This window comes from Cyphellophora europaea (genome assembly GCF_000365145.1).
Source record: "Cyphellophora europaea CBS 101466 unplaced genomic scaffold supercont1.2, whole genome shotgun sequence".
Lineage (NCBI taxonomy): Eukaryota > Fungi > Ascomycota > Eurotiomycetes > Chaetothyriales > Cyphellophoraceae > Cyphellophora > Cyphellophora europaea.
In genome coordinates, this window is record NW_008481808.1 from 1111206 (window position 1) to 1137161 (window position 25956).

At 54.4% G+C, this 25956-nt stretch overlaps 13 protein-coding genes across 13 annotated transcripts; 6 read left to right on the top strand and 7 right to left on the bottom strand.

The window, feature by feature from the left end:
* Positions 1-624: 624 nt before the first annotated feature.
* Positions 625-2761, top strand: HMPREF1541_01912 (uncharacterized protein; the record flags this gene model as incomplete). The annotated part of the gene is made up of 2 exons (XM_008716268.1): positions 625-1231; positions 1290-2761. The coding sequence occupies 2 exons, from the start codon at positions 625-627 to the stop codon at positions 2759-2761; spliced, it is 2079 nt and encodes a 692-aa protein (XP_008714490.1).
* Positions 2762-3164: 403 nt separating this feature from the next.
* On the bottom strand, positions 3165-4223 carry HMPREF1541_01913 (uncharacterized protein; the record flags this gene model as incomplete). The annotated part of the gene is made up of 1 exon (XM_008716269.1): positions 3165-4223. One exon carries the CDS (start codon positions 4221-4223, stop codon positions 3165-3167), a length of 1059 nt encoding a protein of 352 aa, XP_008714491.1.
* Positions 4224-4646: 423 nt separating this feature from the next.
* Positions 4647-6209, top strand: HMPREF1541_01914 (uncharacterized protein; the record flags this gene model as incomplete). Its single annotated transcript, XM_008716270.1, has 1 exon — positions 4647-6209. The coding sequence occupies one exon, from the start codon at positions 4647-4649 to the stop codon at positions 6207-6209; it is 1563 nt and encodes a 520-aa protein (XP_008714492.1).
* A 655-nt stretch (positions 6210-6864) lies between these two features.
* HMPREF1541_01915 (uncharacterized protein) lies at positions 6865-7765 on the bottom strand (the record flags this gene model as incomplete). The annotated part of the gene is made up of 2 exons (XM_008716271.1): positions 6865-7586; positions 7654-7765. 2 exons carry the CDS (start codon positions 7763-7765, stop codon positions 6865-6867), a joined length of 834 nt encoding a protein of 277 aa, XP_008714493.1.
* Positions 7766-8267: 502 nt separating this feature from the next.
* Positions 8268-9892, bottom strand: HMPREF1541_01916 (uncharacterized protein; the record flags this gene model as incomplete). The annotated part of the gene is made up of 2 exons (XM_008716272.1): positions 8268-9694; positions 9745-9892. The coding sequence occupies 2 exons, from the start codon at positions 9890-9892 to the stop codon at positions 8268-8270; spliced, it is 1575 nt and encodes a 524-aa protein (XP_008714494.1).
* Positions 9893-10823: 931 nt separating this feature from the next.
* HMPREF1541_01917 (uncharacterized protein) lies at positions 10824-11384 on the top strand (the record flags this gene model as incomplete). The annotated part of the gene is made up of 1 exon (XM_008716273.1): positions 10824-11384. The coding sequence occupies one exon, from the start codon at positions 10824-10826 to the stop codon at positions 11382-11384; it is 561 nt and encodes a 186-aa protein (XP_008714495.1).
* A 101-nt stretch (positions 11385-11485) lies between these two features.
* HMPREF1541_01918 (uncharacterized protein) lies at positions 11486-13215 on the bottom strand (the record flags this gene model as incomplete). Its single annotated transcript, XM_008716274.1, has 4 exons — positions 11486-11950; positions 12005-12330; positions 12375-12846; positions 12898-13215. The coding sequence occupies 4 exons, from the start codon at positions 13213-13215 to the stop codon at positions 11486-11488; spliced, it is 1581 nt and encodes a 526-aa protein (XP_008714496.1).
* Positions 13216-14048: 833 nt separating this feature from the next.
* HMPREF1541_01919 (uncharacterized protein) lies at positions 14049-15427 on the top strand (the record flags this gene model as incomplete). The annotated part of the gene is made up of 5 exons (XM_008716275.1): positions 14049-14231; positions 14282-14386; positions 14431-14655; positions 14705-14847; positions 14896-15427. 5 exons carry the CDS (start codon positions 14049-14051, stop codon positions 15425-15427), a joined length of 1188 nt encoding a protein of 395 aa, XP_008714497.1.
* A 1688-nt stretch (positions 15428-17115) lies between these two features.
* Positions 17116-17934, top strand: HMPREF1541_01920 (uncharacterized protein; the record flags this gene model as incomplete). The annotated part of the gene is made up of 3 exons (XM_008716276.1): positions 17116-17286; positions 17338-17778; positions 17833-17934. The coding sequence occupies 3 exons, from the start codon at positions 17116-17118 to the stop codon at positions 17932-17934; spliced, it is 714 nt and encodes a 237-aa protein (XP_008714498.1).
* Positions 17935-18103: 169 nt separating this feature from the next.
* Positions 18104-19136, bottom strand: HMPREF1541_01921 (uncharacterized protein; the record flags this gene model as incomplete). Its single annotated transcript, XM_008716277.1, has 2 exons — positions 18104-19024; positions 19071-19136. 2 exons carry the CDS (start codon positions 19134-19136, stop codon positions 18104-18106), a joined length of 987 nt encoding a protein of 328 aa, XP_008714499.1.
* Positions 19137-19487: 351 nt separating this feature from the next.
* On the top strand, positions 19488-20900 carry HMPREF1541_01922 (eukaryotic translation initiation factor 3 subunit L; the record flags this gene model as incomplete). Its single annotated transcript, XM_008716278.1, has 1 exon — positions 19488-20900. The coding sequence occupies one exon, from the start codon at positions 19488-19490 to the stop codon at positions 20898-20900; it is 1413 nt and encodes a 470-aa protein (XP_008714500.1).
* A 664-nt stretch (positions 20901-21564) lies between these two features.
* Positions 21565-22518, bottom strand: HMPREF1541_01923 (uncharacterized protein; the record flags this gene model as incomplete). Its single annotated transcript, XM_008716279.1, has 1 exon — positions 21565-22518. One exon carries the CDS (start codon positions 22516-22518, stop codon positions 21565-21567), a length of 954 nt encoding a protein of 317 aa, XP_008714501.1.
* Positions 22519-24654: 2136 nt separating this feature from the next.
* On the bottom strand, positions 24655-25866 carry HMPREF1541_01924 (uncharacterized protein; the record flags this gene model as incomplete). Its single annotated transcript, XM_008716280.1, has 3 exons — positions 24655-25126; positions 25171-25452; positions 25502-25866. 3 exons carry the CDS (start codon positions 25864-25866, stop codon positions 24655-24657), a joined length of 1119 nt encoding a protein of 372 aa, XP_008714502.1.
* Positions 25867-25956: the final 90 nt, after the last annotated feature.

The window sequence follows — 25956 nt, forward strand, 5'->3', positions numbered from 1 at the left end:
TAGGGATGGCTTCCCTCACCATAGTGTTGGCTGATGGGGAAAGAGAGCTCAGGAGCCAGTCAGTGTTTCCGCCGAGTCACAGCGGAGGTGGGAAGAGAAGGGCAAGCACCGTCAAGACCGTCGCTTCCTGCATTGAGCCAGTCGCGGCCATGACTTGGCATCGTACTTGGCGCGTTTCAACGGTGACGCGACTCCTGGGCGGACAGCTTATCATCCCTTCCTCTGCCCACCGAGGCGGCAATTCGAAACTCCTCCTGCATCAGAACACTGGCGATGTCCACCCCTCTTGCCCGAGAGAGCCTTCTCCGCTGGCCAGATGTAGGAAGAGTCCCACGACTGTCCCCCCCTGTGGGAGAATTTTAGCGAGCCTGCGACTTCGATACGCATCGGCAAAGTGCGTCCGCTGGAGACGAATCAGCATAAAACTCCCACGAGCCATGTCGTGCCTCATGTTTCTTTCGGTAGGTTGCTGGTCGACTTCGCCCGGTGCTCTGTTGTTCCGTTCGTTTTCCCTGCCCTGTACTTTTGTATCTATACCCTTCAGCCTTCTGTTCATCTGGGCGGTCTTGACTTTGTTCTTGGTCACTCATTGCCAAGTTGCTTGTTGAAATCACGCCACGCAAGATGCCGAACATTAGAGCCATTCTGGATGGCGTGGATGCGCCTATCGCAACGCCCACGGCCGCAGCAGTTGTGAAGAAGCGGACACCCTTTGCCGACCCTACTCATCACAGCTACAAGCAAAGAAGAGGCTTCTTGACATTTCGCCGTCAAGAGGCTGAGGAGGATGAGGGAGCGGAAGCGGAAGAGAGCGAGAGCAACAGTGAAGGAACAGACGATGAGGACTCTAGCGGCGAGGAAGGCGAGAGCTCCTCCAGCTCCAGCTCCAGCTCCGACGAATCTGGGGACGAGTCTGGTGATGAGTCTGGTGCTGAGGAGGAAGATCCTCTGCCATCCCTTAGTCCTGCCCAGCAACGACTTGCAGACTCCTCTCCCTACTCCGACTTCGAGCTTCCCACTATCCCCGACCTTGGCCCTCTACCAATGCCACCCCGTAACACTCGGCGTACTATGCGTCTAGACAAGATCAAGCGCCGTTCCCGTCGGTCTCTGGCCTCTCGCCAAGAAGCGGAAGTAGCGGAGGAAGAATCATCCGAAAGCGATAGCGACAGCGACAGTGAGTCAGACGGCTTCAGCAGTGATTCGGAGGATGAAACCACTCCTACAACCTGTAAGATCCCCCCTTCTTGTCTACCTTTTCCCTCCGCCTTTACCGCCACATGCTCTAGTCTCTACACTCATAGCTGACACTCTGCTCCGTCTAGCACCAACGACCACTGCTCCTCCCACCGTTGATGGCACAGCTGTTCCCACGCTGGATCAATCCACCTTCATCGCCGCCGCCGATCCTACTGGTTCTGCTTCCAACTTCCCTTCGGATCCTTCAGCACTAGAACGTTCTGGTGGGCCAGCGCCGGAATCGCAGACTGCTATCATCGCCAGCAGCACCGTTCTCGGTGTAGCATTCCTGATCGCATTGATATACTTGCTTTTCCGCTTCTGCGTGCCCATACGCACATGGTATTCCACTCGCCGTCGCAAATACCACGACGAAAAAGCTGCTCGCCTCGGCACAGGTCCCTCACCGTCTAAATGGCCTCTTCAATTCATCTTCGGCTCAGACCGGCCTGCTCCGCCACGTAGGCAGCAACAGCAGAGATACACGGGAACGACTGCGATGACCGCACACCCGGCCTTCCAACGCGACCTCGAGTCTCAAAGCGCCGGCGACCGTAGCACTCGTGGCCTCGACCTTGCCCCCGCCGATGGCTTTGGGCCTGGTTTCACCGGCTACGCACAGCCTCCCGGATACAAGTCGTACACTACGGCGAGCGGCGGCAGCTGGGTTGCCAATGGCTGGCGCGCGCCACTGACACACATAAGCCAACGGCTCTCGAACTGGCCGCGACGCTCCGGCACTGCACGCTGGTTCTTCGGCGGCGGCAGTCGTTGGAGCGAGAGTGAGGCCGGCAACAATGGGCGAACCACCTACAGCGAGGGACAGATCTTCGACATGTACGGCCCAGGCACCACCAACATTGGCGGCAGGCGGACCAGCATTGCGAAATCACCACTCCAGTCGCAAGTCGAAATCTCCCAAGTCGAACTCGCGCCTACCCCACCCGTACCATCGTACGCAGGCACAACTACGACGACCTTCGTCAACGCCCCAGGACACGGTCTGGGCCTCACACAGACGCCCATCCGTCCCCGCGCCAGCCCGCGGCCCAGCTACATGCGCAGCAGTGTCGCCACCACAGCTACCAGCCAGACAGAGATGAGCGTGCCCCCTCTGCCAACGCTGCCCTTCAAGGGCATAAGCCACTTCAGCGCCACGACCGCGGATCCCGCAACGCCGCGCCGCTTCATCAGCGAGGGTCTCCCCCTCTCTGATGTACTCACGCCGATGCCTTCGGCGCAGGTGTCCGCGCAGAGCCGCTTCCCCGTGCGCACCAGCAGCACCAGTAGCCGCGGTTCCAGCCGCAGCCCCAGTGGCAGCCTCAGCGGCGTGAGCAATCCGGTGTCGCGATCGACAAACAGTATCCTGGGGCTGGGGAATAGTGTGGGGACGTCGCGCACGACCGTCAGTCGACAGGGGAGCGTGAGTAACGTGCAGAGAGAAAAGCCGCTGCCGGTGCCGATGGATCGGTCGGTGGATAGCGTCGATGCCGCGAGGGCGGGGAGGGCTGGCATGATTTGAATATGAGTGATGGATGGAGGGGTGGATGGAAATGATAGCGATGCTGGATAGGGTACATATGACAGACCAAGAACGATAGCTGGGCCAAGCCATGAATTTAAATGTCAAATTGTTATTCAACGTGTTGGCAAGTTTCTGAAGACTGGTGGTGTGAAAAAGGATGAGTATCATTAAATGCAGCGTAACGCTCTATCTATACATATCGGAAAGCAGAACTGCAGGGCGAAACTTAGCAGGTAAGAGTGGGGAGGAACGAGAAAGTCATTGACTCCTTGCTGTCGTCAGGGCGTCGCTCGTGGTACTACAATCAGACTTGCCGGAACTCCAGGAACAGCAACTCCATTCAGGCAGAAGGCGCTGGCGGAGGAAAGGACGTGGTCAGCGGGTGTGGCTGGAGCCAAACTCACTTCTGCTGAACAGCGAGGCGTTCCCTCTCTTTCTGTGCTTTGGCTAATTCGCGTGCAACTCCACCACTCGCCCTCCACCAGACGTCGCCACCCCACCGAATGGCCCTTTCGGCGACTGCGGTAGGACTGTCAAGGGCAGGACGGATGTCGAGGTAGAAGACAGGTTCGCCAGTCTCCTGCACGCCACCACCATAATAGTCGATCACATAGCGGACTTCTCTGGTTGCACCGTCGGGGCTCTTGCGCGAAACGTACCAGTCGTGGCGATCGAAAGGCGGCTCGGAACCAAACGAATTGGGGAACACTGTGCCGAGTAGTGAGAGAACACGAGCTTTCGGTGTTGGCTCTTTGGGTCTGCCCTGGAACCGCACCAACTTAGGCTCACTCTCTTCTTCGGCTGGAAGCTTTGGTGCAAGTCCTAGTGCTTTCCGTCGCTCCTCCTGGTGCTCACGCTTCGCACGCTGAAAAGCGATGAACCCCTCCCCTCTGCTGCAGGATTCCCATCCATGGGACAAGCCGGGAGCAAACATGCGCTCCCACTCCACAATCTCGGTCCAGGCCCCTTCGTTCAAAAAATTGTGCACTGCCACCATAGACTCAACTGCATCAATGGGCGTGTCGGTATATCCTTTCCGTAGCATAGCATTGTACATCTGCTGAGGCGAAGGATATTCCCAATTAGAGTCGGTATCAGAGCGAGGGATAGACGAAGGCTCGCGCTCTAGCGGAAGGCTTTGTGTCTGAGTTTCAGCCCGCGTATTAGACAGCCCAGCTGGTATGAGGTTTAAAGGGTTGAGTTTTGAAAGTGTAGACTGTTGCGCTTTCTGCGGCTCCGAGGGTGCTGGCAGCGGTTGTCGGGATGGAGCACGCAAGGGATGGTTTACATCCTTCACGGGACATGCAGAGGGTTTCGAAGGGTCTGAGGATTTATTGAAGGGTGAAGATTTGGAGTCCGACTTGTGCATTGGGCATGATGGCGGAGGCTTTGCGCTCGCCACTGGGGCAGGTGTCAGATTGGGAGCGTGGGAGGGGACATCGCTCCAGAACCAGCCCATGGTTGCCTCGGATGAATATTTTTGCTATTGTCGTGATACTGAAATTGATTGCGAGGTGGAAGCGCCGCACGAAGGACGTAGGCAGACCAGTCAACAGGAAGGTTCGTTGATATGATCATCGTGCTTGCCTCAAGTCTGGAATCTCCATCCGAGGCCTTTTCTACTTAGGGCAAGTTAGCCGACACTGCACGTCTTTGGTTGCGCGACCCGCGTTCAAATTATTGTGCCTCGACTCTCTCGACAACATACCGTACCAACTCCACAGCCGACCTGCAGATCCAACCCCAGATCGCCGCCCATCTTCATCCTTCAAGCTTCTGCTTTCTGTGCAAAATATTCGAATTCGGCCTTTAACAGCACGATCCAAGAATTCAGTAGCAGGACAAGAGATTCGGCCCTTGTTCCCCAGAGGGGACTTGCAGAATGGCTGACAAGGGTGCCTTTCGACAGGACCTCATTGTGTCCAGTCGATATCAGAATCGCCTTCCTCCGCCGCCGTTTGCGCCCAAGTTTCTGGAAATTGACACTGGTGGCATTGACCAGTACCTCACGACTAGCTTCGCATCATCACTTGCGCGACGAGAAGAGCCCAATATCGATGTCGATGCTGAAGGCGGAATGCCTATCGACATGATAGGTATACCAGGCTACCTAGCCGGAGATGAGAGTGCGATCATGGCCCCTGAACGACCGCCTATACTCGATCCAGCAGACCAGGAACTTATGCTGTCAGTCGATCAAATCAAGAAGCAGGGCGCTGGAAACAACGTCTCGTTTCTACGCAAGACACAATACCTCTCCACCTCCAGCATACGAAGCACAGATCCGTTCACCAAGAATGCGCGATCACGGCAGCCTGTGAGTATGAAGACAGCACCGCCGGTCGATAGAGACGACAAAGAGAACGTCAAAAGACACGTACAGAAGGGTTTCGACCTAGCGTATCCGGACAGCATACCATACAATGTTTCCGAGGTGACGCAAATTCAGAGAACAAAGCAAGAGCGCGAGGCGTGGGAGCACCCAATACATCCAAGTGGTGATCAAAGCATACGCCCTGTTGATTACTACCCAGTTCTTCCCGATTTTGAGGCCACAACGGACGAGGGAGGCACCTTTCAACGAATCAAGTTCGACAAAGCACCACTTCCTGCGCACCACGGAAAGCGAGATGATCGTATAGACGTGGCAACCTTTCAGACTCTCCCCAACCCCGCCCTTGCCGCAGAGTGGCAGGCAAAGCTGGAGGCATATGAACGGGACCCCAATGCCTATGATCATCCTGGACCAGAGCCTCATACATTTGTTATGGCTACGCCATCGGACCCCAGTCACGTGCCATTGGTCCGCAAGTTCCTCTACGATGGTCACCCTGATAAGGACGATCCAGCCGTCTCCAACCCGATGCTAGCTGAGTCGCTCTCTGGGGAGATGCGTGTACCTTTTGAGCGGAAACGCGTGTACGCATCTAATAAACAGGAGGCCGTTGACCAGCGGCGCTTCCTTGCATTAGGTCTCTATGATCCGAACTCTTCCGGAAACCTTGTGCCTCCTTCGGACATCAAACGCAAACAAGGCAAGGCGGCCTATTATTATCCTGTCGCCGAGATGATTCGTCTAAGACCTGATCGCAGCAAGATTGCGAATCCTTCCTTTCAGACAGACAGCGACACGCCGTTGGCCGATTTATTCATGTACATGCCTCGTCAGCTCGACTCAAGGGAAGCGTACGATCGGCTACAAATGCGTGGAAGATACGATTATGCATTCGAAAATGAGTACGAGGAATTGAGGGCTGCAGCCCTTGCGCAAGAGGAAGCACAACAAGCCGAAGATATCGTGCAGGAGCAGGGGACGCTCGAAAAGGGACAGGCCGATGTGAGTATGGACGAGGTGCTTAATGGTGAAGAGGCGGAAGTAGCACTCGACCGGAGTGGTGGACAGCGCCCAGCCAGGGATGACGACGATGCAATGGACGACGACTAGAAGCCGTCCCAACTTGCTGCGTCTATCACGCCCACAACACCTGCGACGCCTGTGACGCCCAAGTCAACAACGACGCTAGCTGGTGCTATGAAATGTCCCGAACCCATCAAAGCCAAACCGGACGTTGCACCTCCTGCTGCTGCAAACGGACCTCAGATGAGACGTGTAATTCGTCCCTGGGAATTGTGAAGGGGGATACCCGCTTCTGCTGCCTTCAGGTGATGGGTCAAGGCATTGCATGATATATCCCGGGTCACGGAACCTAGAGGACTATGGAGAATGCACCTTGAGGGAGGTTCTTCCGACATTGCTGCGAGCTGGGAGATCTTCACGAGTGCCTCTCGTTGGCGTGTGCTCCCGTGTTCTTGGTCGCTGCGACGAATGCCCATAGCCCCACCATGAAGACAATGTCAGACCATTGTTTATCAGAGCAAGCTGGTATAGTAGAAGACCGAGAACTCCATGCATTTTTCCGTAGTACCTGAGGTCCCTTTTCTGCTTTGAAGATTGAAAGGAGGATAGGTGGACTTGCGCCATAAGATGAGTCAATGCCATCTCCTTGCAGATCCCGTTTATGTCGACCTGAACGCCGTCGCTGGTCGTGAAGTCAAGCGTTACACTGTCATTTCCCACTGGCCCACTCCAATCGTACGAATCAGTCTTCCGCGAATAGAACCCTGCTGATGACCAGGTATGTGACCACCGCGCCTAGCAGCCACCACTTCCATCTTCCCACCCAATTGTCGCCGGCGTCCTTCGCGCGCTGGCCCAGGCTACCACCGGCACTCCCCCCGCCGCCCAGGATCTGCCTCCACCTCGCCACATCGGGCCCACACTCTTTCTCCTCCTCGCCCTCCCGCGCCGGCGGCACCTTCCCGGTCGCCGGCTCGACGCCCACCTCCTCCATCCAGCTCCAATTCGCCTCGTCCTCCTCGGGCCACTCCTCGCGGAACCGCTTCCCCCCATCACCAGCCTTGATGTTCGCGCTGCGCGGCCCAGTCTTGGTGCTCACATTGTTGCCCTTGCGGGGCGGCTCGGTGGCGCTGCCGCCCCCCGTGCTGTTCCACCAGCGCGAGCGGGCGGCGTGCCAGCGGCGCTCGTGGCGCGTGGCCGACAGGGAGCCTGCGGTCATTTCCTCGGAGTTCATGAAGGAGAGCAGGCCGATCAGGATGGTGGACACCGACCAGGCCGGGTTGAAGGATTTGGGGTGGAAGTCCGAGATGGAGAGGCAGAGGCGCGTCGAGGGCTGGAAGCGGCCTGAGGGGGTGTGCATGCGGATCGCGGGCGGGGCGAAAGGGTAGTCGGGAGGGAAGATCAGGGTGCCCCAGTATTGCCCGCCGGCGTAGGGGGTGTCAGGAGCGCCGGTGAGGAGGTAGTCTGGAGAGTACAGAGTTAGTCTACTGGAGCACCACCAATGGTATGGGTTGGGTTGTGAGAAACGTACGCCATTCGAGGATATTGGCTTCTGTTGGGTGCGCAACGATGTATGGTGGTGGGTTTGCTTGGATCGCTGCGTACTCGCGTGTAAGGCGCTTGTGGGCGGCTTTGGTCGCCATTGTTCAGGACTGTGTTGGAGAGAGGAAAGAAGGATGTCTCACTTCTAAGAGCGGCCAGAGTGGAATAAGTTGGTGAATGTGAAAGATGTCAAACGAATGATCGACCATTCAGCCTCGCACTGACGGGTTAAATCCAGCTACTCACGTGATCAGGCTCCCACCTGCATATCGTCTCGCCGTCGTCTCCACCTGAACCTTACCTTATATACTATAATCTGTAGAGTTCACGATGACTTCGTTCATGTTGAGTGGGCTGGGTCTGTATTCAGCATCTCAACCAGGTCTAGGTCTCACATAATCTAGCTTCATATAAGTATACTTTGAATGCTCCAAACGGCTGCAACCACGGACCGCGGAGGAATGCTTGGGACGACAAAAGCAAGGATCCGAACGAGCTTCCTATTGCGAAAAGACCCTCCCATACAGAGCAGGCTAACACGGACTGCTGAGGAAATTCTTACGCTGTCGCATCCTTCGCGAGGTATCTTGCGCAGTTACACCTTCAAATTGCCGCCTCGTCTCTCAACTTGAACTGCACGACCGGCCCATTCCGATCTGCCACGAAGTGATCCCAAATCTGATAGACATCCTCCCTGCTTCTGATTTGTTTGCGCCGACCATCACGGCCCTGCTCTACCTTGAGTCCCTTCGTTCCGACCTCTTGGGCGAGTCGTATCTCGCAACTCCACAGCAAAACCGCCAACGCTAAACTTATCTCCAGATACGCTAGTTTCCGTCCTGCACACATCCGAGGTCCCACGCCGAAAGCATAGAACGCGCCCCTCGCCACCTTTACTTGCTCTTCTTTATCCTTGTCTTCCACTGTCTCCACGATCCACCTCTCAGGCCGCCATTCAAACGGCTCAGGGAAGTACGTCTCATCATGATGGATGGCAAAAGCGCCTACTCCTACAATCGTTCCTGCGGGAATGAAATGACCATCTATCATTATCCCGCCTGGGAGCACCTGCCGCGGTAAGTGAGATGGCACAGGTGGCGCCATACGCAGCGATTCATCAATACATGCTCTGAGGAGCGGAAAGCCGGCGTTCAGCTTCGCGCTGGTATGGATTGATGCGAGTGTGGGGAAGCTGCCACGAAGCTCCCTTTGCAATTCACCGAGAACTCTGGGATGGTGCAGGAGGTAGAATAGGGTGGAGGCAATGGTGCATGCCACGGTGTCACTGCCTGCGTGTATGAGCAGGGCCGCATCGGCATTAAGCTCATCGTGTGTGAGGCCCGCGCCTGTACTAGGGTCGCGGGCGTGCAACAGGTAGTGGACTAGGTCTCGCCGCTGTGGCTTATCAGTGGTGGCACTAGCCTCGGCTGCCATACGCTCCATCATCTGTGCGTTCGCGTACTTGATGTAGGATTCGTTGTCGGCGGCACGAGTGGCGAGGAAGAAGGACATGACCCAGGACATGAATCTTGTTCCGAAGAATGGACGGATCAACGAGATGAAGGGCCAGAAACCCGCCTCGTATACAAATTTCGTGGACTCGAGGACCACCGCGGGTACAAAGCGGTTGCGGCCTTCTGAGACGGCACCGAAAGACTTGCTGAAGGTGAGATCACCCATCATGTCAAAGGCAAGCCAGTCTGACCAGTTCTTCAGGTTGCGAGGCGGACTCCAACCCTTACTTTCGGTGGTAGAGCACAGCTCAGTGGTCCAAGAACGGACGTTGGAAAGGATAATCTCTTCGGCTTGGTTGAGCGCGGAGTCGGAGAAGGCCTGATCAAGAATGCGCCGCCTGAAGGCGTGTCGGACGCGGTCAATCTCGGAGTGCACCGAGAAAGCCTTGGACCCTGCGTCGATAGTCCTGTACCACGGGCCCTTCTGAACGTTTGCGCTTCGGCTGGAGTTGATGGACGCGAGGGCGCTGCTGGTGTTGAATGAGAGCGTGTTGGGGCCAATGCGAACGACAGGTCCTGCAGTGACCATCAGGACATATGTCTCGAGCGATGCGAGGATTGCCTACCATATGCTTCGTGTTCAGCCCAGGAATCTAGATGTCGATCACCCCGCCTGGCTTTCACTACGATCGACCAATCTGTGATTTTGGCCAGAAAAGGACCTGGATATTTTGCTAATGGATGGAGTGTTAGTCGGTATATCACAACGCTCATTGCCTAGCCTGCATTAGTCGAATCGGTTGCGTAGTATAGAATTCACTTACACAGCCAAGTAAAAGACTGCAAACTGCAAGCAGGAGGTTACTAGTCGAACATGTGTCCGCTATCGTCGATGCCATTGTCTGTGCCTGTTCCCTATCAAGTCAGGCAGCGAAGTAGGAGGCATTCACGCCGTTGAGAACCATATTCCGGACGCTGTGCAACAGCATCATCCGGTGCAGCACGGACGTTTTGCTGTGAACAGGAACGAGGATATGGTCGATTTCGCTCACACTGACTGATAGTCAGCGCCGACTATCATACCGCCTGAACCATTCCGCATTGAGTTAGCGGACCAAGTGTGCGCCTGCTTTGAGGAGACCATGAATCCACCATGATAGAATAAAGGGAGACCCACAGGAAAATGTCTTGCGTCTTGCAGTATTTGTGTCAGATAAAGTACATGTTCGCGGAAGTTTGCAGTTCTGACAGCCAAAAGGATGCATATCGGTGCCCCGCACTAGCCACATGCAAGTCTTCCTCTCAGGCCACAGCAGGCACCGCTGGCCAGTCCACATTGATCTCTCTTCGGTGGCCTGGGTCCAATCCACCTCAAAGCAAAATTCGAATCTTCCCCCGGGTTAAGAAAGATCTCAAAATGGATCAAGAACCAGGCTCAGCATCTTTGCAGGAACTTAGCACAGAAGCGACTCTACATGAATTGCTGAAACAATCATCCTCGGCGGCAACCACAGTCTTCAACAGTGTTCCCCCTCTGCAACAAGCTCGTCTGTTCAGCCATCTGCTTCAACGACACAAAATCTGTGAAGGCGATCTCAACATATTGAAGGAGAAAGTCTCTAGAGTACCGGATGCTGATTGCCACGTCTTCTTCGGTCCACCAGGCCGCCTCGGGCTCAGTGGTGAGTTGTATGAGCCCTTCGACATGGCGACAGCACTCGGCGATGTCTGGCGCTACGCCACCGCCGGCGACATTGAACGGTTCCAGAGCGAAGAACGACAACGTGCATTCAACAACCGACCGAGCCACAAAGAAAGCCGAGGCCGAGACCCCATGGACCTCGTCAGCATGGGTGACGGAGAAGCCGTAAACTTTGTGCCTTACGACGAGCAGAGGGCCCGGTGGAAGGACGAGAATGGAGAGGAACAGCGGCCAAGGCGTCTGCATGAGCTCATTTCCAGCCAGCTCCTGCTCTATCGGTTGGTGGTAACGTTTGGGCCGCCGCCGGTGGAACAGCGGCTAGACGGTTACCAGTGCGGCTGGGAGGTGCATCTGGTGCTGAAAGAAGAAGAAGAGCCGGCCGGCGTGCCAGATAAGGAGGCCTCCAAGAGCTACATTACCTTTTGCGACTACAAAGGTTCGGCTCATTGTGACTTCGTCGGTACGAACGACGCCGAAGAAAGAGTGTTGGAACTCATCAATTACTTGATCGGAGAGAACTGTGCACATTCGTATGATCGTGTGCTGGCTGGGAGACGGGCATGAGCAATGCAGTTCGAAAGGCGAGAAGCAACATGAAGCTCCATGTTGACGGATCATAAAGTTCAAACACCTGCCAGGATACCTGCTAGCATGGGAACTAGGCACTAGGACTGTGTCTCATCGCCACTTCCATCCACGTCACCTTGTCTCACATCCACCGGGACTCTGAATCTCTTCCTCCCACTTATCATCCAATCCAATATCGAGAGCATAATGACAAACCCCAACACTGGCCCGGCATAGTTCATGGTCTCCGCGCTGACCGGAACGGCGCTTGGCCAGGGCAGAAAGACGGCTATGAAGACTGCATAGCAGATGGCGAAGATATTGATAGGTAGTCCAAGTCCACGAGGCAGTTTGAAAGGCCCGTACGGGACATAAAAGCCGCGTATTTTGTGTATCGTAAAGAGAACGATCGGTATAATGTAGCTCAGGTATAGCGAGAGAGTATTGAGGGAGAGGATAGCGAAGAACGCTGTAGTCGACCCGATATTGATGAGGTTGAGTAACATAACAATGGCAGTTATCAAGAGCAGAGAATTGAGTGGGACGCGAAGGGTCGGATGTACCTTGCATTCCTGTTAGTGCAGGTCAAACGGTTTGTGCTCTCAAGAGTAGCGTACTTTGGCAAAGAAAGGCGAAAACGGCAGGCCCCCATCACGTGCGAAAGCCCATGTGAGTCTCGATACCGATGCCAGCGTACTGAACACAGCCACAACACCGATGAAAAGAATGAAGGCCATTATAGCCGTGGTCGCGCCCTTGGATCCAGTCGAGTTGAGCAATATCTGGATAATTGGATACATATAAGGTGTCTGTGACACTTCGCTGGGATCGCCAATGCAGAAGAGGATTGTAACGATAATACCCCAGGCCATTGCGCCGTTGATGAGAACAGTGAGGACCATGGCTTGGGGGATACGCAGGGGAGCGTTCTTGACCTCGGCGGCTAACACGGTTAGCAGTGAGTTTATAGCTATTCCTCAGACCTACCCATATGTATGACACCATCGAAGCCGCCAAGGGGAAAGGCAGTCGCAAGGAGGCCTAGGCACCATGACACCCCTGGCTGCGAATAGCCGCTCTGATCAGTAATCGAGGTGGCGAAGACAAAACCAGCGGAGCTGCGAGGTGACATTGCGACGAGGACAACAACGAAGACGACGAAGAGCGCAATGTGGACAATACCACCCAGGACTTCCAAGGGTGCAAGTACTCGTCGCGCGAAAATGTTGCAGAAAAGTGGTACAGCGAGTATGGCGTACGCAAGAAGCGTGCCGTGCCAGCCTTGAGGAATGTAGGTGCTGTTGTTGAGAATGATAAGACCTTGCACGATTGTTCCTTCTAGGAAGCAGACTTGGGTGCAGACCGCAATCCAGGCAAAGCAAGTAATCCATCCTTGTAGCAAACTCCAGAATGCTGGTGGTCCAAACCCTCGCGGGGAGTACAGAGCTGTCCATCGATACTAGTGGAATCCAGTGAGCAGGAATGATGTTGACGATGGAATAGAACTAACTTGGGCGCCAACTACGGGCGTTATTGATGCCATCTCAGCCAGTGACAAGGCTATCGTCAGCGTGCCGACGAGACACAGCAGGAGACCCCAGACCAATGCCGTGGGACCTCCATTGAGCAGACCGGCTCCGAAGCTTACAGAAAGGGCTTCCCATGAGGTCTGAAGTGTGACGGGAAATGCGACGGTCGGTATGAAGTTAATATAGCGGTCAAGAGTCTGTTGGCTTCTGCTCAAGGCCCGCTGGGACGATGGTGCATCGAGCTTGTCCTCTTGCGTATCGACTGTGCGATTCTTGAGTTCGAGCTTATTACCAGCCATTTTATATTCGCGATTGCCGTCCATGAACATCTGTCGAGTGCCACGCCTAAACACGAGAACTTGCCGCGGCGATAACGAAGAGCTCAGTGACGTCCCGATAGAGTAGGTCCTGGTAGTAGGAGCACAGGCGAGAGCCGTGGGGGCTTCCTCTTGAGTAGTTCACATGGCTTGCAGGGGTCTTCAATGATCGACAACTCTAATTGCCTCGTTCTGGACATGATCTCCTTGGACGAACTGCCGCTGGCTTCGCTTGCAGAGCGTTCGGAAGACTGGTTTGAACTTCCGCAAAATAGCCCAGGCGGGGAAGCGCGGTCAGGCGGACGCTGTTCGGACACTAGTCTCGAGATGTGGTGGCTTGTTCCCTGCGTCAAGCTACAAGGGTGTTTTGCTCGCAGTTGAGATGCGCTTTTGGGAAGCCATGCCCGGACGAGCCTTCCCAGCATGCTGCTCACCCGTGGTACGCTGTAGACCAATTATTGCGCTGTTTTGCAGAATAGCGATCCGTCACATACCTTGTTAGCTTTGGTCATCCTCGGACCCGTGCCACTCGACTGCGCAGAACAGTCGCATGGCGTGTCGTTGCGGGAGATGATCGATCCGAAAAGCTCACACTGACAGAGGTCCTGCATCGTGCGCGCCCGCGTTTGAAGGGTGAGGACAATGCCTGTCCAGGACCTGAACTCCTCCGACCTCCCCTGACAACTCGCGTCTATCATGAACACTTCGCCCTAAGGTCTGTCCAGGCTTGCCAATAGTGCACAGCAGCAGCCACAAGAATGCCCCGAGCGTTTCTGTTTCTTTTCAGCAAAGCGAACTGCTGGTAACTAGCACGCATGTCGATACCAACATCGCCGGCGTTCGAAACAGTAAGGGCCGATGATCGTGGAGCGCCGCTCGCGGTCATTAATTGTATCCTCATCGTGTTCTCGGGGATTGTGGTGCTGTCGAGAGCCATCGTTCGGTGGAATATTACGAAGCTCAACGCAACTGATGATTTCGCCATACATCTTGCACTGGTACGTTCGGTCTGATTGCCAGTACTGTAGTCGCATCTAATGAGGTGTAGGCATTTGTAGTAGCGCAGACAGTTCTCGTACAACTCGCGAGAAACCGTGGAATAGGGCGACACCGTCTGAGTCTTTCTGAGGATGACTTCAGACAATACAGTCTGGTGAGAAACAAATACGGAACATGATGTAGATGCTGATCGTTTAGTTTGCCTACCTCAGTCAACTTTTGACGCTCTGTGGGCTCTTCTGTGCGAAACTTGCTGTCTCGCGGCTCATCGTAGCAATCAGACCGCAGCGCACCTACCGACGCATCTGCTTCGTCCTCGAAATCGTTATGCTGATGTGGCTCATATCGTCAATATTTACCGTTGGCTTCCAGTGTCAGTTGCCGCAGCCGTGGCTGCTGAGCAATGATCGCTGCATAGACCTGGTAAGTACAATCCTCACCCAAGCTCGGCGAGTCGCTGATGTTGGTATAGGTCGTGTTACACCGTTATGTCGGAGCAATGAATATCCTCACAGACGTGGTCCTGGTCGTATTGCCCGCACCCATAGTGTACCCTCTGCAACTTGAAAGGGACAAAAAGTCTCTGGTAATTGCGCTATTTGCAACACGCATATTGTGAGTCTTGGAGCCACCAACTAAAGGAGGCAAACTAATCGAGCAAAGTTCTGTCGCAGCAGAAGCAGCATACCTTGTGTACTTCAACCATTGGCTCGAAGTCATTGACGAGGACCAGACGTGGGAAGCTGTTGATGCGACCATCGTACATCAAGTTATGCTCAATCTGAGTCTCATGACGGCTTGTGTTCCTTCCATCCGCCGTGTGATCAGTGAGCTGTACACAGGTCAGATGGGAGTTAAGGTCAGCGAACAGCTTGAGCTGACGCTTGGTGGAACGACCGTGTCGACGACAACGAAAGTTGCTAGCCTCTCGGGTCACAAAAGCATGAGCTCCAGGTCAGAGCAACGTCCCAAAGACAATGCAGCAGTTGCACACATGCCATATGGACACAATGTGCCCCGAATTGGCAACATTGCCAGGATATACTCCGAACGAAGTCGGTCTCGTCCTGGGTTGACAAAGACCTCGAGCGAGGAACACCTGAGGGCCGAAGGTATCATGCGGACTATTGAGGTCAGTGTGGAAGATGGACGTAGTACACCAAGTGTGTCAGGCGACATGAGGCGGCGACCATGAAGTTGAGAACGTTCAAGAGGATCGGAACGCTGACTCATGCGTACTGGCCAAGCCAGTATGGCGTTACCTGTGTTTGTTGCCGTTGCGTGCTAACCTGAAAGTACTAATAACTCGGAGGTTGGCACTAGGACTCAGATATTCAGGCGTAGAATAGGAACATGTCGAGGTACTAAGGCCGGCTCGTTTGCAATGAGGTTATGGTTGCACTGCGATCATCGGTTTTGCTGCTTCCGTGACAGATGTCACCCGCAATGTGTTGCTACGGCCTTCCATACGTAATGCAAAGTCAGTACCGACTCGATGGACTGCGTGCTCTGTATGAGACGACTCTTGGACAGATGTGAATCATGCCCCTTCAGGAGCCAACGGAAATTGACAGAGGAGGTAACCAGAGTAATACCACCGTCGCATGTCTACAGCTGATGATGTGGGGGTGTTGTTAACAAGGACATTTGGCCCGCCAGGCTGATGCCGACGGCGAAGGGCCCCAAAGTACATTGGCATGTCGGACCAGCTGCGGATGCTATTTTAAAAAACGCGCTCTGGAACCATTGCAGCTTGTTGAGCTGAACTCTGTTGCTGGGCGTTTGACTAGCGCATATCCGGCAGCAGGCGATCTCTGGGGTGCATGAAGGCTGTTCGGAGCTCCACAGCATCGAGCAACCTGGCATGCTTCGCCGCTGCACAGCAGCTGAAGATGTGCGCCATGTTGAGACACGCGTCGTTGAGCAAGACGTGATTGTCTTAAGCTTAGGCTAGTAATTAGTGTTGCCACTGCTGGTCGCCTATGTCGAAGGCTCCTACAGCCCGCGGATCAGCAACACGCCACAAGAATGCCGTTACGCCACTTCGAACCTATAGCCTCGCCACACCCAGGAGGACCGTTGTCAACCAGTCCATTGGATTTGCAGCCCCAATCTGCAACCGCGGCAACGGCCTTGCTTTCCAGAAGGACACACCTCATACTCACAAAGCTTCAGAATGCGAGTGATCTGTTCTGGGGAAACGCCTTGAAATTAGCCGAAAGGGAACGAGGACGAGGACATTTCAGACCCCTTTGAACGCGTCGAACGTTGGACGTTTCGAAACGGTTTTCGCCGAGACTAAACTTCCATATTCATTGGCTAGAACGTGTCAAGTGGAGACTGTACGCCCCTGCAGCCTCGTGAAGGGTTATGCAGCCTTGCATCCAATATCACGGCCTTTGACTCTTCGCGTCTCATGTAGCGTTCCAGATTATCGAGTTCAGTGGCGCAGGTTGGCGATGGTCTTGTGCATTTCTTGCTAGTCCCTGCGAATGAAGGCAATGAGTCGCGCTCTGGCAAGGATGACCTGCCCAAATGTCACAATCGAAGGTCGTATTCCTTTGGCCATTCAATGCCCAATGCTACTCAATGGAGCAGTTTCAGCATCAGCGCGCCTGCGATCCACGAAAATCCTCTGGATTCGGTCAATGCGCATATTTTTCAGGAGTTGACGCCTGCACGTTCATGGAATTTTATAAGTAGGTGAGATCTGCTGGTCGTTGAAATGCAACCATCAAACAAGTGCAACCACCTTCATCACCCCAAAGGTCATTCATTCTGTGCTGGACACATTTTTTCTTTTCGACATCACTCTTTACGGATTACCGAACGGCCACACCCCACCTTTAATACCCAACTCAACGCCAATCAACAACCGCAAACATGGTCCGCATCGCTGTGTCTCTCATCACCCTTGGCCTCGCCACTCTTATTTCCGCTCAAGGCACAGGCACCCAGTTCATCACTGGTGCCTGCACCTCTGACGCGGACTGCGCATCTGGATGTTGTGGTTTCCAGTCCGGCAAGTGCGCTGGTGCCGTTGTGGCACTGGAAGTAGGTGTTACCTGACCGCATTGCAGCAGTTGTATACTGACTGAACACTAGCGCGATGGAGGCTGTGGCTTCGGGGACGCCCAGTCTAACGATAACGCTGCGAGGCAACTAGGCTTCACAGGAGCCTTCACCCCAAGCAGTGGGAGCGGCAACGGTAATGCGCAGGCTAATGGCAGCGGCAATGCAAACGCGGGCAGCACCGGCGCCGCTTCAGCGGGCGCTGCTCAGAACTCCAACCCTCCGGCTGGGATGGGTAACGGCAATGGTGCCAACAACGGCGCTGCCAACAGCGGTGCCGCGAACAATGGCGCTGCGGCTAGCAATAGTGGTGCTGGTGCTGGTGCGGGTGCTGGCGGTGCTGCTGCTGCCGCCGGTAGCAATGGCGCCGGCTCGCAATTCATCACTGGTCCATGTTCCGGAGACGCGGACTGTGCTTCGGGCTGCTGCGGCTTCAACTCGGGCAAGTGCGCCGGGCCGGTTGTTGCTCAGGAGGTAAGCTTCTACCTACTCAGACTTTGTTTGCAATGACTGACCTTGTGTCTTTAGCGCGATGGTGGCTGTGGCTTCGGCAGTGGTCAGCCCAACGACAACGCGGCACAGGCTTTCCGCGCTGGCCAGAGGCGGGGCCTGGAATACCAATGGGAGTAGAGATAAAACAGTCACAAGAACTTCGTTAGCATAGCGATGGTGGACGGCGTTCAGTTGCGCTGTGCGCAGATGTGGCAGGCATTGGGGGTCGGAAGACCAAACTTATTCTTATACATTAGCATTGACTCATCTTCATGGCTTTTTCAAAGCTTATGCAGACTTCTGCGGATTATTGACGTCCTCTGTTCGATTCTTCTGTTGAGTGAGAGTAGCCGTAGTGCCAATCATCGCGTGCCAGATCCTCGCGAATCTTGTAGTTGTTCTCGGCAATGTCGAGCAGTTTCATATCGACTTCCACGACTGCAACTCCCGGCCGTCCGTCGTCAAAGCTGCCTGGCAATGTGCCGGTGATAGGCATGGTCACCGAGCTCAGGCCAACATAGCCGTCTTTTTTGGGTCCGCCGGCATTGCAGAACACAACGCAGGCCGTGTTTTCGAAAGCACGTGCCACCAGAGTCGACTTCAAAAATAATGTCTCCGCATCCTTGTTGTAAGCTAAACCTTCTGCCGACATGTCGAATGCGGTCCAGAAGGTCGGTATGATGATGATCTTTGCACCCTGCATTACCAGGGATCGAAATGCTTCGGGAAATCCCAGATCCCAGCATATTAATAGTCCAACGGGACCCAGCGGGGTCTCGATGACTGAATGAGGCTGAGGGCGCGCATGACCAGCTTCCATCGACGACTGTGATGCGGGCCCCGAGGTCAGATGTGGGCGCTCGGGGTGCCACAAATTCGCCTTTGTGTAGCTTCCTAGCAGTTCACCTTGGTAGGAGATGAAGGGTGAGATGTTGAGAAGAGCCGCATTTTCAGACGCTGAAGCTTCAACTGCAACGCCATTGGATCTCTGACTGGGGTCACTCGTGACAATAGTTCCCGGAACTATATTGACTTTGAGTTCTTTGGCGAGCTGCTGATACTTCGACACATACGAATAGGCGGTTCGGGCTATGGTCGCAAATTGGGGGTCGTCAGGAACCCACGATGTCAAATGATATTCTGGCAACACAATGAGAGAAGCACCCTGACTTGCAGCTTCTCGTATACCCGATACAGCAGTGCTAAAATTGGCCTCTGCATCCAGCGGCTGCTGATATCAGTGGTTGATAGCAAAGTGCCTGCGACATTCCTACCTTGGGGTGAATCTGAACCAGGCCCACCTTGAACTTGGGGCTGAAATCTTCGTATGATGTAGCCATGATGATCGCGGATATCGCATTCCAATGCAGCTGACCTACCTTTGCACCTGTCTCTGGCGAGTTGATGGTCACCATCGGCGTTGGCCACCATGATGGTACAAGCGTGAAAGCCCCCACCTTGGCTTGGCGGAGGAGATAGCGGAGTTTGTCATTTTTGAATCCCACCGCCCGCTGGAAAGTAGAAGCACCGCAATTCAACACGCAAGAGGAGGATATTGCCTGGCTAACGACGCGACGACACAGAGATACAGAGAAAAAGCCCTGTGCCTTCCTGCAGCCCTTGCATTACAGCCGACCGACAACTTACGCGCCCACTGCGGAACCAGTCGATCGTTCAAGCCCACACAGAAAATGGCCTACAACGGCAACCCCCAGATCCTCGACGACGAGGATCTTCAGGAGGAGACCTTGGTCAATGATTACCAAGAGCAGATTAATTATGAAGGAGGCTCCGAATTGGAGCGTGGAGACAGCCTAGGTGGTCCCGCAGATCTAAGAGCCCAGCTTGAAGCAGCCGCCGCACCGCTCGAATATCAGGCTTCGCTCGAGACAAAGTTCGCCAGCTACGACAACTATTGCTCGCTCTTCCACTATATCCTCAACTCCGACGGCCCCGTCGACATCGAGCAGCCCTCGTATTACTGGGCGTGGGACGTGATCGATGAATTTATCTACCAATTCGAATCCTTCTGCCGCTACCGCAACCGAGTCGCACGTACAAACCCAGGCGACGAAGAAGCCCAGGTACTCAAGGAGAACCCGAACACTTGGGGTTGCTATTCCGTTCTCAATGTTCTCTACTCCCTCATTCAGCGCAGTCAGATCAACGAGCAGCTTGCGGCCCAGAAGCGTAACGAAGACCCCACAGCGGTTGCTGGAGACTACGGCTCCCGCCCAATTTATCGCATGCTCGGCTACTTCTCTATCATCGGCTTGCTCCGTGTGCACTGCCTACTCGGCGACTTCTCTCTCGCGCTCAAGACCCTTGACGATATTGAAATGAACAAGAAAGCCATGTTCGCGCGTGTTATGGCCGCCCATCTCAACACCTACTATTACGTGGGCTTCAGCTACATGATGCTCCGCCGTTATGCGGACGCTGTGCGCATGTTCAGCCACATCTTGGTGTACGTCAGCCGTACCAAGAACTTCCAGAAGGGCGGCAACCAGGCCGGCTTTGATGCCATCGCCAAGAAGACCGAGCAGATGTACGCGCTAATCGCCATCTGCGTGAGCTTTGCGCCTACTCGTCTCGACGACACGATCCACACCGTCTTGCGCGAGAAATACGGCGACAAGTTCAACCGTCTGCAGCGTGGTGGGCCCGAGTCTCTCCCTGTCTACAGGGAGCTGTTCCAGTCTGCGTGCCCGAAATTCATCTCGCCCACTCCCCCAGATTTCGATAACCCAAGCCTCAACATCGATCCTGTGGATCATCACACCGAGATCTTCATGGACGAGGTCAAGAACACACTCTTCAACCCGACCGTCAAGTCATATCTGAAGCTCTACTCCACTATGGACCTGAAGAAACTGAGCAGCTTTCTAGACGTCGAGCCTGAGAAGCTCCGCAGTTGGCTGCTGGTCAACAAGCAGCGTAGTAGGCAGGTCCGGTGGACCGAAGGCGGGCTTCTGGACGGCGAGGTTGTTAACGGCAGCGAGTTGGACTACGCGATCGAGGGCGACTTGATCCACATCTCGGAGGCGAAACAGGGACGGAGGCTGGTCGACTGGTACCTGAGAAACCTCGCGAGAGCCTATTAGACGCACGACTGCTTTAGCGAGGTGCAGGCATATTACGCGTAAAGGGGACGCAAGGCACGCCGTCATCAAGTCGGAATGCTAAAACGCTAGTGCCGCGAGGCGTTGAACGAAGGCGAAGTAGGGAGGACGATGTCACAACCCTGTGAGGACGTCTATCGGCGGAGAACGAGATATGGGACCCGGATGTCGCTTGTGACAGAAGAAGGACCCTCAAAAGGTGGTGCTGAGAGGCTATGCTTACGCACTTTGTTGTCCCGCCGCCACCAAACAAGCAGTTTCAAGAATGTACGTCGGTTTTCGACGCTGTTGCGAGCTATGCGCAGGCTGTGATGAAAAGTACGGAGCAAAAGTCATTGGGGAACGTAGATTATGATTCACGCCTGCCCACGTCGTCTCAATAAATCCTGCTTACTCCTATCTTCTCCAAATACAGAACTTTTTAGGTGGTAGGTCCGCCCCCGACCTTTGTGAATCTCTTATCTCTTCATTCAAACACAGACCTGCGATGGTATCTTCTCAAGAGTCTTGCCCAGTACAAGGGCAGCATGGGAGGAAGATTCGACCAAACAGCATAAATCTGGGCCTGGTACACGCAAAGTCTGTCCCACTGTCCACTTCCCTCGCCACAGCCTGTATGCTGATCACCTGTAGATGCTTGACCCGCTCAAGCATCAGAGAAAGGCCGCCACACTCCCCAGCTGACCGTCCAATCCGAATGCGCTCTGCGTGAGACGTGACACATTTCTTCAACTTGGCAGATCGGCAATTTCGTAGATGCCAACCCCGTGGCATTAATAGCAGAGCTGGCAGTGAGGAACTTGACTCGTCTTCGCTGTAAGGACGTGCTGGGTAACGCATTCAGCCTGTCTAGCATAATGAGGGCCTCTACCGCATCTCGGACCAGGAGCTCGAGCAATATGACGGTCTCGGGAAGGGCATCCAGGAGGTCCACCAGCATGTCTGGGAATGTTAGACCAAGAGCCCGGAGCCTAGTGGCCGTTGTTAGCAGGGCAGAGAGCATGCTCAGTGTAGCGCCTGACAATGCATGCAGTGAACAGATGCGCAGCTCGACGAGGCTCTGACCGTGCGCTGAGCCAACTGCTTTCATCATCAACGGTGTGAGGAACGCTTCGCTGTTAGCTTGACGTTCAGGTGGCTCGCAGAGCGTCAGGACTCTCAGGGGCTTAAGGTTTTGAATCAGCGCTGCCGTTACTGACTGCTTCGGTTGCTGGCATTTGAAATACGGTCGACGCATGATGTAGCCAGCGGGAATAATATGTAATTCCTGGAGGTTCATTAGGGATCGCAGACTTTGTTGGGCGTGCTTCGGGGCGGTATCTGAAAATCCCGAGAGCTGTAGCGTGCGTAGAGACGGAAGATGCGCAAAATGATCGAGTGGATACCCATCGTAGTCTATGCGCATGTACTGGAGCCTGGACAAATGCCTCGCAATCCAGATAAGGATCTCCCTGACCATCCAAGTTGGGGCGTGATTGCGAGCCGGATCAGTCTGCCGCAGAATCGAGATGGATGTTAGGTTCGGGAAACACGCGAGAGCCGAAGTGATACGTTCGCGCTCAACTGCATATGGTTGTGCGATGAACTTGGTCAAGCCCATCACGACTTGCGCCAAGTAGGGTCGCATTTGTTCTCGATCGAGATCCTCAAGGCAAACAGCGACAGAAGCTATCCTGCTTAACGCGGCTTTGCTGCGGCTCTGGCTGAATCCAATAAGTTGTTCTTGTGAGCTGCAGAGCAGTGGTCTGGAGAGAAAGATGCCATGGCCTTCTTGCCAGATCTGTTTGCAAGTGCATAAGAGGCTCAGATGATCTCTCCGGGACATTAGAAGCATGCTTTGATGGATTTGCCACCGTAGTTCCGCGGGTAAACGTAAAATATGGTGGACACTGTGCAAAGTGGCGCTGGCCTGACTATCATTCCAGATAGAGGCGAACATTGTAATCGAACCATCAGCGCCGGGGGGCTGTGTCGGAAGTGGCATGGCTCTCGAACGTGTGTTGTAGGTTGAGTGAATGACTCGTCATACGGCGAAGTGCAGCATTCATCAATCGGTGTATGGATCTGCTGGTAAAGTTATATGCACTGCTGACGAGACCAACCTTGCCATCCAGGGTGCTGCGAAGACAGTAACCGAGAGAGCGTCAAGACGTCGAAGAAGATCGCACATTTTGATCACGATGCTACAAGTCGATTGGCGGCCCAAGCTCCTTGCGCCTTGAACAAGGCATGAACATAAGAAACCGGATCGGGAGAGAACCCTGCATCGCTGAAGAGAAGTAACAATCGGTCCACTTGCATAGTGACAGGGCGATTGCGAAGAAGCCGAGCAGTGCTTGTGCTGGGGGTGTCGACCAGATGTGGATGACGTTTTCGCTATCGATCGTTAGCTATGGTTACAGTACATAGCTCAAATTGGCCAGCCGAAGCTTCAGAACTGTGGAATAAACCCAAGCACGGGTTGGAAAGCCTTGTCGCTTCCTTGACACGGGAGTATTGGGGCCCCTCCGCGACCAGGAGGGCTGAGACCCCAAGCGGCTGAGTGACTGGCTAAGTAGGTGGCGTCTTCATGACTACAACCGGGGCTTGCACCTTTCCGGATCAGGAAGCAGATCAGACATGGACGGGGATTGCTAGCGCTAGATGCTGCGGTGGACTCTTTGTCGGAGAACGTTCACAATGTAGCAGTAAGATGGCATAGACCAGTCGATGCAAACAAAGCGACTCAGGCTTGCAGCAACAACGTCATGCAGCATCAAGGCTTGACTGGCTAGGCGCAGCATGTCAACAACATGGCAGCAAGCGTGGAGGCTTGAGCCATGTGCGATCTGGGGATCTGGGATGATCATGCATGTGTCCCAAAGTAGCTATCGATCTAGATGAGCTGCGGCAGCCGACTCTCGGCGCCTAGACCGTCTAGACCTCGTAAGTTGCAGCGACCGTCCAAGTGTGAGCATTGGAACCAGAAAGCTCGAAATTCTTCATGTGCGATTTGAAGCAGTCGTCGGTCCGTGCGAATGACAAATGTTGTTCTCCTGCCATCGCACTCAAAGTTGACTTTCGGACAGCTGGGTGGCATAAGTTACACAGCGTTCAGATCGAGACCTCGAGGCTAGAACCTTGTGAGCACGTGGGAAGCCGCAAGCGAGCTTTTGACGGCCAAGAGCGACAGATGTGGCTTGCTGAATGCCGTGTCAGTATCGACCGACTTCAAGCTAGATCTCTCTGGGTGCCGAGATCCGGATGCAGTAGCGGCATCCCCTGCGATCAATTATCTGCCACGTGCTAGGGTCGGCAGAAACGTGCATGAACTCGAAGCCATAGGGCCACCTCCGCGATTTCTCGGAGGAGCTCGGAGCCCATCTTTAAGCGAAGAGGCTGCAGAAGAATAGTGGCGAGGGAAGAGATCTAATGATGGAGGTGTAAAAGAGGAGACCGAGCAGTGAACGTCGGAGCTGAGTTTTCTGCAAGCAATGCCAAGCGCTCCAGCGGCGGCTCTGGGCCCGATCAAAGCGTACCACAGTACATCGTTCCTGGTGAAATATATGTACAGCGGGTCGGTTCAGAATACGCAGCTACAGGTGCGTTTGTACAAGGATCGTTATCATGAAAGTCTCCAATAATATTCTGCTCCCACGCCACTGTAAGCTAAAGGACCAGGGGCTGCACATCGGTCCCCAGATCTGTTGCAATAATACATACAAAACCTTGCTTTTGATCAACCTATCGCTCTACATCACACTCGCAATAGCTTAGCGGCGTAGTTTGTGATGGTATCCACCTGAGGGAAACTCATTTCTTCCAGCTTGGCGGCATATGGAGTTGGGACTTCAGCTCCGGTGACACGGACTGCAGGAGCCTCCAGGTAATCGAAAGCATATTCCATGGTGAGCGCCAGGATCTCGGAGCTGACACCAAATGCAGGGAAGCCGGACTCGACCGCCATCAAGTGACCCGTCTTCTTGACTGAGTTGACGATAGCTTCCACATCCAGAGGTTTGACAGAACGCAGATTGATAACTTCAGCTTCCACACCGTATTTTTGCTTCAACTGTTCGGCGGCATCAAGCGACTGGCCGACACATCTTGAGAGGGTGACAATGGTGAGATCTTTGCCAGACCGCTCAATCTTAGCCTTGCCGAAAGGAAGCACAAAGTCACTCTTCATGGCTTCGTCACTCATGGGGAAAGCTTGACCGTAGAGCAACCTATTTCGTTAGCCAGCGGAAACTCGAGCCGGGACCGTACTTACTCGTTCTCCAGAACAACGACTGGGTTAGGGTCGCGGATGGCGGCTTTGAGTAGACCCTTTGCGTCCTCGGCGCTCCAAGGTGCCACAACCTTGAGACCAGGGATGCTGCCATACCAAGCTGAATAATCTTGCGAGTGCTGTGCCGCCACACCGGCAGCGAAACCATTGGGTCCGCGGAAGACGATGTTGCATGGCTGAATGCCACCAGACATGTAATGCGTCTTTGCAGCCGAGTTGATGATCTGGTCAATAGCTTGCATGGCAAAGTTGAAGGTCATGAACCTGCGATTTGTCAGTATTGCTCTACAAATCTTGCGAGGGAATGTCATACTCGCACACAGGGTGAAGCCCAGCCAGGGCAGCGCCGACAGCCAGACCGCAGAATCCAGACTCGGTAATAGGTGTATCAATGACCCGCTTGGGACCGAAGCGGTCGAGCAGACCCTTTGTGACCTTGTATGCACCGTTGTATTGCGCGACTTCCTCTCCTAATATGAAGACCTTGTCATTTTGCTCGAGCTCCTCGGCGAGGGCTTCGTTAAGGGCGTCGCGTACAGTCAGAGTCTGGCCTTGGCTGGCATAGCCTCGTATCGAAGGGATCGCCGAGGGGGCTACTTTGCGAACTGAACGCGACACCGAGCGAGGAATCGTGGGCTGAGAAAGAAGCCGCGAGGCAGGACGGAGTAGTTTAGACATATTAGGACGGAAACTAAGGAAGCCGCTGGAGGGACAGAGATGCAAAGGTCGGCTGTGACAGACGTGCAGCGGACACTCTGTTATGCAGCA